Genomic DNA, 15,335 nt, shown 5'->3' on the forward strand with positions numbered 1-15,335 from the left:
AAAATCTAGACTAAGATTATTCCTAAACCTCTGCCTTGTATTTTCTCCTCGAAATTCCTGGTTAAGAGTTTTGCAGTTTTTTCTTCATTATTTGCCACCTAGGGCTTCTAGATTTGGGGCATTTGTTTGTTTTCTCTGGTTGTCTTCTATTGTTGAACCCTTTGCCTCCCCTTGAGCTGTTTCACAGAGAGATTTCTCAGATTTCCCCAACTTTTCTTTTAACAAAAATATCAGCTCATGTGAGTCACATCATTAATTGATATCAGCTTCAAGGAAGGAAGCTAACTCGGCCCAGGCCCTGCAGATCACCAGAAGGGTTTCCTTTTGTCACCAGGGCGTTGTGCAAGTTGGGAAAAAAAATAAGTAAGAGTGCCCTCTCTGGGCAGATGAAGTACAAAAAATTCTTCTCCGGGTGGATGAACTAGAAAAATGTCCCTTTTCCATGGCCTGGGGACCTGGCTTGAGTGGGGACTGGATTTTAGCTGATCTTTCTTGTGCACAGGGTATAACAGCACAGCTACTTGCAGCAGCCTGGGTTGTCAAGCACCTCGTGGCTGCCTCTTTTTTTTTTTTTTTTAAATCAACAGTACTATCGAGGTATAATTTACATACCATAATATTCATCCCATTGTAAGAATACAGTTCAGGGATTTTTGATAAGTTCATAGCATTGTACAAATCACTACAGTCTAGTTCCAGAACATTTCCATCATGGCAAAAAGTTCTCCGGTGCCCGTTTGCAATCAGTTCCTGCTCTCAACCCCAGCCCCAGGCAATCACCGGTCTGCTTTGTGTCTTTATGGATTTGCCTTTTCTGGAAATCTCATATAAATGGGCTCATATCTTCCTTTATCTGCTTTCCTCGGCTGATCTGCTGGAGGTGCAATGGCTGCCCCCTTTTACTCCTCCTCCAAACCTTCACTCATCCCTTCCTTTCCATCCTGCCTCAGCATTCAAATGTGCTCTATTACCTCCCATCTTAGAGCATTCTCCTTTGTCCAGCATCCGACCCAGCCACCACCCTATTTCTCTGGGCCATTTCTGAGCCCATGTCTCAAGATTTGACTTCATATACTTGCTCCATTCTCTTCTCTCCGTGTACTCTCCTTTTAAAAAATATTTTTAAATATAATATCTGATGTGAATGAAAGAACATTAAAAAGAAACTGTAGGGACTTCCCTGGTGGCACAGTAGTTAAGAATCCACCTGCCAATGCAGGGGACACGGGTTCAATTCCCTGGTCCGGGAAGATCCCACATGCCATGGAGCAACTACGCCCGTGCGCCACAGCTACTGAGCCTGCTTTCTAGGGCCCCAGTGACATAACTACTGACCCTGCGTGCTGCAAGTGCTGAGGCCCACGCGCCTAGAGCCTGTGCTCCGCAGCAAGAGAAGCCACCGCAATGAGAAGCCCGCGCACCACAACGAAGAGTATCCCCCGCTCACTGCAACTAGAGAAAGCCTGTGCACAGCAACAAAGACCCAACGCAGCCAAAAATAACTAAATAAAATAAATCTTTTAAAAAAAGAACATGTAATATACATATACGTTTAAGACATAGTGATATAATGAACATCTACACCTGTGACCCACTCCTTCCACCAACCTTACAAACAGTGGAACCTATGACTCAAAGTAAAGTCTTTTGCTCACCTCTACACTTTTTTCTCTTCTTTGATCATTTCTAACTCATTTTAATTCCACTTTTAAAAAGGAGTCTGGGCTAAGTAGTCTTTGAAATTCATTACATTGCTAAAATTTCCTGATTATTATTGAGAGATTAATTTTATGTTTAGAATGTATTATGGAAGATTTATAGCTTACATTGTTGAATATTACCATAATTTATTTTATTATGAAGTCTCAGCTAAGAGCATGACATACAATTATAATATCATTTCTATAGGAAGTTTATTCTACTTTGTATTAATTTGCTTTAGATGCTGGCTTTTTTCCCCAAATATTTGGAGCTAAAAGCTAAACTTTCTGTAATGTTCTCCCTCAACCCTCCTCTCTTTGGATTGAATTCATTTAACCAGTCCAGTTGACCCCAAGGGAGGTATGGATGTCAATTATTGCTACAACTTAATACTAATGACTACTTAAATATTTAATTACTGTAACACTTGACACTTAGGGAGAAACTATTTATAATCATCAAAACCACGCCTTTGTTTTCATCTTTCATGCCTGGTGTTTGGCATATTCCTGTTGTAACATCGCTGGGAATGAGCTGCTCTAGAGGTGGAAAAAATGCTTCCCTCTCTCTTCCACCTCCAGGCAGAAGAAGTTGCACTGAAAGTGATTAGTGATGGATATTTTAAAAATTTATAATTACATTAGTCAGTTTTCCAAACTACGTTTTTATTGAAAATTTATTGCATTTTAGAAGTGTGAAATATTTTCTTATTCCTTTCTATTGAGTATCGATGTCATTTAAACAGTTAGCTCTTAAACGCACTCATTTTTCTTGGACTCTTACTTTGCTTCATTAACTAGTGCATTCTAAGAAATATGGTAACTCTTTAATGAGTTGCAAGTAGACCCAGGTGGCTGACCATTGTCCTGTGGAGCTGGGGCTTGGTCTGGCAGGAACACCATGGAAGATACTCTCTTTTTCCTGACAAGTGCAGGCCAAGGAGAGCAGGGAGCTCAGTTTAGGGCTCTGTGTTCATGTGATAGATCCATTCCAGCCAAGGCAATCCTGAGGCACAAGTCATCCCTGGGCTCAGGCAGAATACATATGTGAGCAGGTCCTGTGACTCCCAACACACATATACTTCAGAGTTTTCCTTTAGTCTGAGAGTTTCTAGTCATTAATACCATACTTTGCCAGTCTCTGCTGTTACTGGGCCCACATATTCTCATTTTATTCTGAAGATGCTGTATGTTTATGGCTTTAGCTCCTATTATTCTAAATCTATTTGATCACATGCTTTGTGTTTTTCCTCCTAACTAAAATTAAAAAGAAACAAATAAGCATATCCTCTATTTAAGTGGGTGAGTGAAGATTTACTGACTATGTACACTGACTTCATGAAAGGGAGAGACTATCTCTGGACCTTTGAAATGTCTTATAGATGCGCATATTTTGAAACATACTCCGCTGATGAGTGAGGCTCTGGGTTGCCAGATAGTCTGGTTCTTCTTTGTATACTTAGGACTTTAACAAGTTCACTCCAGACCTCATTTACAGCACCAATCACATTACAAAATCCTTTTTCTTTTTTAACTTTTGTCTCCTTTTTCAGTCATCACAGTCCTAAAATCTGAAATGTTCCTTTTCTACTGATTCCTTTTTGTAATTAGAATTTCATTTCTTTTTATATGAAATCAAAAGTATCTTCTCTAGAAAAATACATATTTTTCTATTCTACCAAATTTGTCAAACTTTATAAAATTATAGACCTCTTTATTTTCCTTAACCAGTTTTAATTCCTTGAGGTCTAAATTCATATTTGTCTTAAACTTTAATCACCATTGCATTTAGTAAAAAATCATAAGAAAAATTAATATGACTTTTTAATTGTCATACTAATGAAGGATTTCATTAAGACCTTAACTGCTATAAATAAAGGATAAAAAACAATTCTTCATTAGATAAAGAGTGTGGCTAAGATCAGTATCATAGTCAAATATATAAGGCTTGATTTTATATATATAGCTCTCTTCATTAAACATAATCAGCATGAAATATTTAAGAATTTACTTAATTGAGTTTTCTCAGTTGTAGAAGAGAAAACAATAATGTTTTAAATTTTTAGATTTTTTTAAGTCTCACGCTTTCAAGCCTTCGAAGTTTTTGCACATCTGAAAGGCTTTTCTTGTGCTTGCGATGCTTCTTGTTTGCATTATGACAGGTGGTGCATCAATTGTGCATTACTTTGTAATGTCAGTTATTTTATTTCTGTGTGACTTTTTTCCCATTTAAACTATAAAATCTTCAAGATGAACAGGGACAGCAGAGTCTGTGGTCTCCCGTCATGGCCATCTGCACATAGTCATGCAAAGCTGATATTTTGGGTGACTAAGAATTTTTGCATTTCATTTCACAGGTGGGGAGCATTAAGCGGGAAATGGCCTTCACATTTCAACCAGAGGACTTAAAACGTGACTCTAGTAAAAAACTGTCTCATCAACACTTGTTCCCCTTGGCCATGGAGGAGGATGTGAAAACAGCAGACACCAAAAAAGTCAACCGAGCCCTTGACCATGAAAAAGAAAACACTCGCTCCATCTGTCTCCTTGAACAAAAACGAAAAGTTGTTTCTTCCAATATTGACGTTCCTCCAGCAAGGTAAGGGACCGTTAGACCTTATATGTGTCTGCTCCAGGAAGTCAGTGGAGAGCATGTATAGTCTCCGCCGTATCTCTCTAAAGTATAGACTTAGGAAGGTTTTTCTGCCAAGAACATTTTTCTGTTGCTTGTGTGAAATAGAGCAGGTGGCCATGCTCTTCAGAACTGACTCAGGCTGTAGTAGTTGGAACTACTGTGGCTCTAGAAAAGAATGTTTTATTAGATTTTGGCAAATGAACAACAAAGAGCAAAAGAATAAATATAAAAAAATAAAAGAAACATGAAATGTATGACTGAGCATAGCCACTTAAGAGCAAGAATACTCATATCTTTTGGTCAGGTGTTGGAGAGCTATGGCTGTAGGGCAGATTCAGCCCCTGGCCTGTTTTTGTTTGGCCTGCCAGATAAGAATAGTTTTACATTTTTAAAGGGAAAAATAAGTGTGGAATATGGGATATAGATCATAGATGGCCTGCAAAGCCTAAAATATTTATGTGTGACTCATTATAGAAAAAGTTTGGTGATCCCAGGTTTATATCATGGTAATCCTTTTAAGACAGATCTAGCTTAGAACTGGGCCAAGAGGGTTTATCTGAAATATTAAAAGGCTTTTATTACATTGTAATTCTATTTAAACCACATCCAGCGCCATTGAACCAAAGAACAATATTATGGCAGAATGACAGTGGAATAGTAGTAGAATATACATGCTAGACCTTTTACTTATTTTCTTGCCTGTCATTTATCTCACCTAGAAAGTAAGTTCCATGTTGGCCGTGATTTTAGTCCGTCTTGTTCAGTGGTGTAGCCCTAGTATTAGAACCATGTTGAATTATATATTAAGAGCTCAATAAATATTTGTTGAATGAAGAAAAGAAAGGAGATGCTGTAACATGAAAGCTTGCTTATTTTTAATATGTGAAATATATTTTGTTACCAAAAAACATCTATAATGAAACTTTATAAGCAATTGTTTGAGAAGTTCTGTGTTTGTTTGAGTGGTTTCTGATAGCTAACTAGGAAAATAGTATCTTTGGAAAAGGAATAAATGTTCCTTTTCTACTGATTCACTTTTTGTAATTAGAGTTTCATTTCTTTTTATATGAAATCAAAAGTATCTTCTCTAGAAAAATACATATTTTTCTATTCTTCTACCAAATTTGTCAAACTTTATAAAATTATAGGCCTCTTTATTTTCCTTAACTTTTAATTGAAACTTTTCATATATTCATTACCTCTGTTTAACAACTTGGAATTATTTGCTTTTCTCATTTTTTCATATAAAGTACATGCTGAATTCTTTAGGATTAGTTCCTTTAACTGGGGGTTCATTATGAAATGTCTTATCATGCCCTGAACCTGGTAGGCACCTCAATTCATATCTGTTATTTGGTTGACTCATAGGTAAAATGACATGTAATTTGAAATGTGAAGAGCTATGGTTTTATTTTTTTCCTAAGCCTGTAGGGCAAGAATTAGACTTCCCAATATTACATAGTTTAGGGCCAACTTGCAATTCTGTAGAACTTACTCTACATAAAATTTTCATTCGACCATTTTATATGTTGAAAGACCTGGAATTCATAATTTTAACTTGTCATCGATTGTTTTAGGTATATCTTTTTTCTTTAATTTTTACCCACTTGCAGTAGTTTCTGGGGAAAATAATGAAGAGAGGAAGAAGAAAAATGTTTTCTGCCTTTTCTGGCTCTGTTGTGTGGAATATTCCTTCTTCCCTCTCAAATTCACTGAGTGCACTTAAAAGTCAAGCCAGTGTTATTATGGAGTTCTTTAAACAATATTGGGAAATTAATTGGAAACCCAGTTAATGTGCAGCAAAAATTCCCCAATGACAAGGTATAGCTTAGCTGTGTTAATCTATTATGGGAAAGACTAGTTAAAGCTTCATTGTTTGAGATCTCCACTAATACACTTATTTTCATTGCTGTAGTAAGAGTTTAATTATCACAAATATGCCAACAGTTGGTGAAATAAATTACTCTTTTTTAAAGTGATGATGAAGGAATCAGAAGTTGTGGAGTTCATCTAACTCTCCACTCTTTCTGTTCTATTTTCTTTTACTGTTATCAAGTTATTTTGTAAATGTAAACTTTCCACTATCATCTAAATAGATCAATATTTTGTTTTAAAGAAACTCCTTTACTTGACATGTAGAAAGATACAGGATTTTTCTTTTTGTTTTTTTTAGAAGAAATAGTTATATCTGTTGGCAGTACATCAATAATGAGGCTTGAGTAAGTCTATGGGTATACGGGAATTTTGGTATGAGTAAACCTTTATATCTATATCTTATATAGTATATCATATATAACACACGTGTATTATATATACCCCATATACATATTCTGTATCGCTATATCTAGCCACATGGTTATTGCAACTTATTACTCTTCTAAATCCAGACATTAGGTATTGGCCAGCTCTTAGAACGGCAGGACAACGATTTTAGGTGAATAGAGTATGACTGGTGCAGAGCTCCTCATTGGTTTAAAATCAGTTCTCTCTAATCTTTCTCACTTTATATTTTGCTTATTGCCACTGTAGCTAACAGGATTTTTGTTGAACTTCACTTTCTGTGGTTTTAAGATGAAATATGAAGTTTTTTTCTATGGTTTGTGTAATGAAAACAGTGGGTATATTTTATATGTTTTTTCATATCCCTAGAAAGTTCTGAGAACCACGCCCCTCTTTAATCACTGTACCTCACTGCAATTAAGCATCACTGATTTCATCTCCATTCAATAGACATTTATTGAGTACCTGCTATGAACTCAGTACTCAGTAAAAAAGTGAATGAGGCAGGATGCTAACCCTCCAGGACCTTACCATCAGACAGACACCTAAGTGGTTAATATCAAATAACTTGCTCCCTTCTCATTAGAACTGGGTGAATTTGTATGTAATGGAGAATCTCTTAATATTAGGAAAGTTGTTAGTGTGACACACTATTTAAAAGCCTAATTTCCTTTTACTAGTATCTTTTTCAAGATGGGGATAAATGGAACAGAGGAGGAACTCTGCATCTGAGATCTGCATTACAAAATCCGTTTCTTTACCCATTTCCTGAGGACCCACTTAAGAGCCTCTAGTTTCAGGAAAACATAAATTTAAGTAAGTTATTAATCCAGATGTGTCAGGCTGGGTCATCCGAGAAGCAAATGCCAAGATAGGATTGAACGTGCAAGTGTTTTATTAAGATAAACACCTGGGGTGGGTGGAGGCAGGGAAGGCAGGAGGTGCGAGTCAGACTAAGGTGCAGGTCTGAGCCCAGTGAGGGAGAGGGGTGAGGGAAGGCTGGTTGGAAGTGTCTGAGACTGCCTCGCAAGGCCACCGGGACGCCTGCGTTATATTAATTACATGAGTTATATTAATGCAAGAGAGTCCACTTACCCATGAGATGTTGCTTGATTGATTTCAGGAAGAAACAGTGTATTTTTCTTTTTTTTGTTTCTGGTGGGGGGCAGGCGGGGGGTGGTGCAGAGGGGTGAATGCATTATAAGGTGAGGTCCTCAAAATATCCCTTGAATTATTCCAGGTTCTTCAGGGGAGAAAACTAAATAGGAAGAGCACAAGAGTATGTAAGAGAGCATGTGAATGAGCAGTGTTCATCTTTGGACCTAAAGGTCTATCATTGACGGAAAAAAAATTCTTCCCAATTTTAAAGATTATGGAGGAGGAATAATTTGGTGGGGCATGAGGTGACCTGTACGAGGCGTGTCAGTGCTAACAGTGGGGACAGCAGTCTTTAAATGACTGATCCCTCTCTCTGAAGGTTTCATCACTTATTCATTTAGTAATGTCTGGTTATAAAAGATAACAGCTCCCTCCGAAAGAGACTGTGAATTGAAAATGAGGAGTTACTAATTATAAACATGTTATCTTAAGTATTTTTTAATCTTCAGGGAAAATACTAGCTTTAGTGATCTCTATGGCGAGTTAGGAAAATGAGCTTTAAGAGGATAAGGAGAGGAATACAAAGAGACGGGGGTGTGAAGAGTTGAGCCAGAATGAAAATCCAATACTGTAGTTTGGCCCAAGAAGTGAATAGGAGGCCAAGGTCAGTAAAGACAAAGGCCAGTCAGAGATTTCCTGTGGGCAGAGCTCAGTGGTCCATTAGCCAAGACAGTATTTTAGCCTTATTGGAAAAAGATGATGAGCCTGGGCCCAGATAATCAATGAAACATGCCCAGTTTAGTGGTGGAAATTTGGGGAAAAGAAAGAAAGATTTGAAATCCAGAGTAGGGAATTTAAAGATTTTTCCAGGGTTGTAGGGCGTAGAACTAGTCGGAAGGAATTGTTCAATTCTTGGGATGTGTGCCAAGCTATTGCAGTAGCACGAGACTTCTGTGAATTGGCCTGACTGAATACCGTTGGCAACACCAAATTCTTTCAAAGTCCAAGTAATGCTCATTTCAGTGTTTGACCTGTCCTGATGGGTAAACTAATAAGCATGTTGGTAAAGCCTGCAAGTACCAGAAAATAAAACATAAAGGACTCAGGAGAGCCACTTTTGGAGGAGAAATTTTCTACTCATTTTAAGTCTGCCTGGTTATAGGTAAGGATTGAGGTTTCTTTTTATTTTCCCATTTAGATATCCAATTGTTACAATTGTTGGACAGATTATCCTTTCCCCATTGCATTACCTTGATGTCTTTTTCAAAATCAACTGACCATATATGTGCGTGTCTAGCTCTGGACTCTCCTCTGTTCTGTATCTGTATGTCTATCCTTATGCCAGTACTACAGTCTCTCTTTTTTTTTAACATTATTGGAGTATAATTGCTTTACAATGTTGTGTTAGTTTCTGCCGTACAACAAAGTTTCTGCAGTACAACAAAGTGAATCAGGCATGCATATATCTCTGTATCCCCTCCCTCTTGTGTCTCCCTCCCACCCTCCTTATCCCACCCCTCTAGGTGGTCACAAAGCGCCGAGCTGATATCCCTGTGCTCTGCAGCTGCTTCCCACTAGCTTTCTGTTTTACATTTGGTAGTGTATATATGTCAATGTTACTCTCTCACTTCATCCCAGCTTACCCTTCCCCCTCCCCTTGTCCTCAAGCCATTCTCTATGTCTGTGTCTTTTATTCCTGTCCTGCCCCTAGGTTCATCAGAACCATTTTTTTTTTAGATTCCATATATATGTGTTAGCATATGATATTTGTTTTTCTCTTTCTGACTTACTTCACTCTGTATGACAGACTCTAGGTCCCTCTTGATTGCTGTAGTAAGTCTTGATAGTAGGTAGTATGAGTATGCCAACCTTGTTCTGCTTTTTTAAACATATCTTTCTAGGTTTGCTGGATTTCCATATAGATTTTAGAATGTTCTACCATTTTCTACCCTCCAAAAAAGCCTATTGGAATTTTAATTGTTATTACGTTTGAATCTATAGGTCAGTTTAGGGTGAATTGATATCATAAAAACATCAAATCTTCCAATTTATAGACAGAATATGTCTTTACATTCACCCAGTTCTTTTATTCTTCTCAGTAGCATTTGTAGTTTTCAGTGCTTAGATCTTGCATTATTTTGTTAATTTAATTTGTAAGTACTTTATGTTTTTAGATACTGTTCTAAATAATATTATTTAATTTTTTTTGGTAATCTTTCTTCTTCCAGTTTTATTGAGATATAATTGACATAAAGCACTGTATAAGTTAAGATGTACAGCATAATGATTTGACTCACATCATGAAATGATTAGAAATCTAGTGATTATCACAATAAGTTTAGAGAACATCCATCATCTCATATAGATACATTAAATAAATATAAAATTACCTTTCCTTGGGATGAGAACTCTTAGGGTTTGCTTTCTTAGCTTTCATATATAACATACAACAGTGTTAATTATATTTATCATGTTGTACATTACATCCCTAGCACTTATTTATCTTATACCTGGAAGTTTGTACCTTTTGACTGCCTTCATCTAATTCTCCCTCCCCAACTACCTGCCTCTGGGTAACCACAAATCTGATCTCTTTTTCTATGAGAGAGTTTGTTTTTGAAGTATAATTGACCTACAGCACAATGTTAGTTCTTACTACATGACAGAGTGATTGAATATTTCTGTACATTTCAAAATGATCACTGCGATAAGTCTGGTTATTATCTGTCACCATAGTAAGACATTACATAGTTTTTGACTGTATTCCCTACACTGCATATTGAATATCTGTGACTCATTTATTTTGTAACTGGAAGTTTGTACCTCTTATTCTCCCTTACGAATTTCTTTCCTCTTCCCCCCGGCCCTGCTCTGGCAATCACCTGTTTTTTTCTCTGTATCTATAGCTATTTCTGTTTTGTTATGTTTGTTCATTTGTTTTGTTTTCTAGATTTTACATATAAGTGAAATCATACAGTATTTTTCTTTCTCTGTGACTTATTTCACTTAGCATGATACCCTCTAGGCCCATCCATGTTGTCACAAATGGCAAGATTCCATTCTTTTTATGGCTGTGTAATATTCCAGTGTGTGTGTGTGTGTGTGTGTGTGTGTGTGTGTGTGTGATATCTTCTTTATCCATCTATCTATTGATGGGCACTTATGTTGCTTCCATATCCTGGCTAGTGTAAACAATGCTGCAATGCACACAGGGTGCATATATCTTTTTGAATTAGTGTTTCTTTTCTCATCGGAAAAATACCCAGGAGTGGAATTACTGGATCTTATGGCAGTTCTATTTTTAATTTTTTGAGGAATTTCCATACTGTTCTCCATAGTGGCTGGAACAGTTTACATTCCCACCAACACTGCGCAAGGGTTTCCTTTTCTCCACATCCTTACCAACACTTGTTATTTCTTGCCTTTTTGATAATAGCCGTTCTGACAGGTATGAAGTGATATCTCATTGTGGTTTTGATTTGCATTTTCCTGATGATCACTGATGTTGAGCATCCTTTCATATGTATGTTGGCCATCCGTATGTCTTCTTCGGAAAAATGTGTCATCAGTTCCTCTGCCCAGTTTTTAATAGGGTTGTTGGGTAACTTTTGATATTGAGTTCGATGAGTTCTTTGTTTATTTTGGATATTAACCCCTTGTTGGATATATCATTTGCAAATATTTTATTGGCATAAAATTGCTCATAGTAATCTTTTATGATCTTTTGTATCTGTTCAAAGAACCAGCTCTTAGTTTTTTTGTCTCTGTTTCATTTATTTCTGCTCTGATCTTTATCATTTCTTTCCTTCTACTAACTTTGGGTTTTGTTTGTTTTTCTTTTTCTAATTCCTTTAAGTGTAAGGTTAGGTTGTTTCTTTGAGATTTTCTTGTTCCTGAGGTGGGCTTGTATCACTATAAACTTCCCTCTTAGAACTGTTTTTGCTGCTTCGCATAGATTTGGGATCATTATGTTTTCATTTTCATTTGCCTCCAGGTATTTTTAATTTTTCTTTGATTTCTTTAGTGATCCATTGGTTGTTCAGTCACATATTGTTTAGCCTTCATGTGTTTGTGTTCTTGCGGTTTTTTCCTTGTAGTTGATTTCTAGTCTCATGGCATTGTGGTCAGAAAAGATTCTTGATATGATTTTTATTTTCTTAAATTTACTCTGTGTGGCCAGGGCCCAGAGGGTGTTGGGGCTGATGCCTTGTCCACTGGTGGGTGAGGCTGGTCCCAGGGCTAGTGCCAGCCCATTAGTAGGTGGAGCCAGGTTGTGGGGTCTCTGGCCACAGGGCCCTGTGAGTCCAGGGGTTGGTATCAGCCTGCCGGTGGGCAGGGCCGGCTGTGGAGACGGCTGGCTGTGGGACCCTGGGGGATTCTAGGCCTAGTTTCAGGTCTTGGGCCCTCTGGCGGACAGGGCTGTGTCCCGGGGCAGCTGTGGGTTCAGGGGGTCTTAAAGAAGCCCGCCTGCTTGTGGGTGGGGCTCTGTCCCTGCCCAGCTAGCTACTTGGCCTGAGGTGTCCGAGTACTGGTGCCTGCAGGCTGGTGGGTGAGGCAAGCAAGGTCCTGGTGCTAACATGCTCGAGGGAGGATTCCAAAGTGACACTTGCCAACCCCAATGTCCTTTTGGTAGAATGAGCTCTCAAAATGGCTGCTACCAGTGTCTGTGACCCTGAGCTGAGCTCTAGATGCCTCCTGCCTCTCAGGGAGTCTCTCCAAGATCAGCAGGTAGGTCTGACTCAGGCTCCTTTCAAACTACTCCTTCTGCTCTGGGTCCCAGAACGTGTGAGATTTTGTGTGCGCCCTTTAAGAGTGGAGTCTCTATTTCTCCAGCCCTCTGGCTCTCCTGAAAGTAAGCCCTGCTGGCCTTCAAAGCCAAATGTTCAGGGAGCTCGTCTTGCTGGTACCGGAAACCCAGGCTGGGGAGCCCAGTGTGAGGCCTGGGCCCCTTCCGTCTTGGGGAGAACCTCTGCAGTTGTAATTATCCTATCATGTGTGGGTTGCCTACCCGGGGTTATGGCCTCTTGACTGTACCACATCTTTGCCCTGCTTACCCATCTCACTGTGGTTCCTTCTTTATATCTTTAGTTGTAGCAGATCTTTTCCGCTTTTCTTCTGGTCATTCGCATCAATAGTTGCTCTGTACATAGTTGTTTCGGTGTGCCCATGGCAAGAGGTGAACTCAGGGTCTTCCTGCTCTGCCGTCTTGGCCACTCCCCCACCAAATGATATTATTATTATTATTATTATTATTTTGCGGTACGCGGCCTCTCCCGCCGCGGAGCACAGGCCCCGGACGCGCAGGCTCAGCAGCCAAGGCCCACGGGCCTAGCCGCCCTGCGGCATGCGGGACTCTCCCAGACCGGGGCACGAACCCGCGTCCCCTGCATCGGCAGGCGGACCCGCAACCACTGCGCCACCAGGGAAGCCCGATGATATTATTTTAAATGTCAACTTCAAGTTATTCATTGCTGATACAGAGAAATACAATTTATATTTTGACCAACTATACTGAAAACTTACTAAACTCAGGCATTAGGTTTTTTAGCTTTTTTGGTAGATTTGTTTTTAGGAAGGTCTACATAAATGATCATGCTGCCTGCAAATAAAGACAACTCATTACTCTTCTTCTCCCGTATGTATACCTTTCATTTATGTTTTGTCTTTTTGCACTGGTTTGCACCTCCACTGTAACGCTGAATATAAGTGGCAAAAATGGGTATCCTTATCTTGTTCTTCAAGGGGAAAGCATTCAGTATATTTCACTGTTAAGAATGATGATAGCTGCAGGATTGTTTTCTTTCTTTATGAGAGAATGGAAGTACTCTTCCATTTCTAATTAGCTGATGAGCGTTTTTATCATCAATAAATGTTGAATATTGTTAAAAAAATGCATCTATCTACATGAGCATACTTAACAATTATTTTAATGTGTCGAGTTACATTGCTTGGTCTTCGACCATTGAGTCAGCTTTGGATTCCTGAGCTAAAATCCCCTTATATATCAAAGGATCAATTTTTGCTAAAATTCTATTAAGGATTCATTCATTTCCATCCACTTGGATATTGTTGTGTGGTTTTGATATCAGTTTAATGATGGCCTCATAAAATGGGTTAGGAAGTGTTCCCTCCTCCTTGTTTTCTGAATTTGTTTTAGGACTGGTATTACTTCTTTCTTAAAGGCTAGGTCTACTGGTGAAGCCATCTGGACCTGGAGTTTTCTTTATGGGAGTGTTTTTCATTACAGGTTCGATTTTTAAGATTGATATACAGTTGACCCTTGCACAGCACAGGTTTGAACTGTGCGGGTCCACTTATACGCAGATCTTTTCAATAGTAAATACTGTAATACTACATGGTCCACAGTTGGTTAAATCTGTAGATGTGGAAGAACCGTGAAAACGGAAGGCCGACTATATTACACGCAGAACAACCCTCGTTGTTCAAGGGTCAACTGTAGTGCTATTCATCTTTCATGTTTCTTTTTGAATCAGTGTTGGTAATTTGTGTCTTTCAAGGAATTTATCCATTACATATAAATTGTCAAATTTGTTAGCATGTAGTTGTTCATAATATTGCCTTTTTAAAAAATACAGAGAATCTACAGTAATGTTCCCGCTCCCATTTCTGATATTGGTCAGTGTGTCATCTTTTTTTTTTTTTAACCAGTCTAACTAGCAGTTTATCAATGTTATGGCTGTTGTCAAGGAGCCAGCTTTCACATATATTGATTTTCTCTATTGTTTGTCCATTTTCTATTTCATTGATTTCTTCTTTTATTATTTCCTTCCTTCTGCTTATTTTGAGTTTAAATTCCTCCTCTTTTTCTAGTTTCTTAAGGTAGAATTTTAGACTGTTAATTGTAGACTTTTCTTCTTTTATGTTATAAGCATCTAATGCTATAACTCCTAAGCACTTCTTTATATGCACCTCCCAGTTTTTGTTAGGTTGATTCTTTTTAATATTAGATTATTATAATTAGATTTTATTTTAAAAAGTAAGAGATACAAAACATTTTTCATCTTATTATTTATAACTGAGAAAAGAATCCAGAGAATAGAAATATAGAGTATATTCTTGAAATAGGATATTTTACTCACTATATTCATTATAATTACTGATGTGTTTAGAATTTTTCGCCATCTTAATTTTTTTTTTTTTTTTTCGATACACGGGCCTCTCACTGTTGTGGCCTCTCCCGTTGCGGAGCACAGGCTCCGGACGCGCAGGCTCAGCGGCCATGGCTCACGGGCCCCGCCGCTCCGCGGCATGTGGTATCTTCCCGGACCAGGGCACGAACCCGTGTCCCCTGCATCGGCAGGCGGGCTCTCAACCACTGTGCCACCAGGGAAGCTCTTTTTTTCTTTTTTAAGCCATGCTTTACTATGTTTTCTCTTTCCTACCTTTTGTTTGATTGATCTAGCTTGATTAGAAAGTTATATATTCTGTTTCTTTTTTCTTTTTTTTAAGATTTGTTCCTCAATACCTTATTTTTTAAAAGACTTTATTTTTCAGAGCAGTTCTAGGTTCACAACAAAATTGAGACGCAGTTACAGAGATTTCCCGTATACCCTCTGTCCCCACACACGCAGAGCACCCCTCCTGTTATCAACATCTGTCAT

General features: G+C 38.3%; 1 protein-coding gene across 4 annotated transcripts in view; it reads left to right on the forward strand.

Moving 5' to 3' along the window:
- ZNF704 (zinc finger protein 704) overlaps positions 1-15,335 on the forward strand; it is a 218,385-nt gene that overhangs the window by 41,458 nt on the left and 161,592 nt on the right. For all 4 annotated transcript variants that reach the window (XM_089899016.1, XM_089899014.1, XM_089899015.1 and 1 more), the window contains exon 2: positions 4,058-4,299. In XM_089899016.1, the coding sequence (XP_089755142.1) occupies positions 4,058-4,299 (242 nt within the window). The remainder of the gene's footprint in view (positions 1-4,057; positions 4,300-15,335) is intronic.

The sequence above is a fragment of the Delphinapterus leucas genome, chromosome 17 (assembly GCF_059928025.1).
Source record: "Delphinapterus leucas isolate spDelLeu-1000000601 "Yukka" chromosome 17, BTC_Dleu_Yukka2, whole genome shotgun sequence".
NCBI lineage: Eukaryota > Metazoa > Chordata > Mammalia > Artiodactyla > Monodontidae > Delphinapterus > Delphinapterus leucas.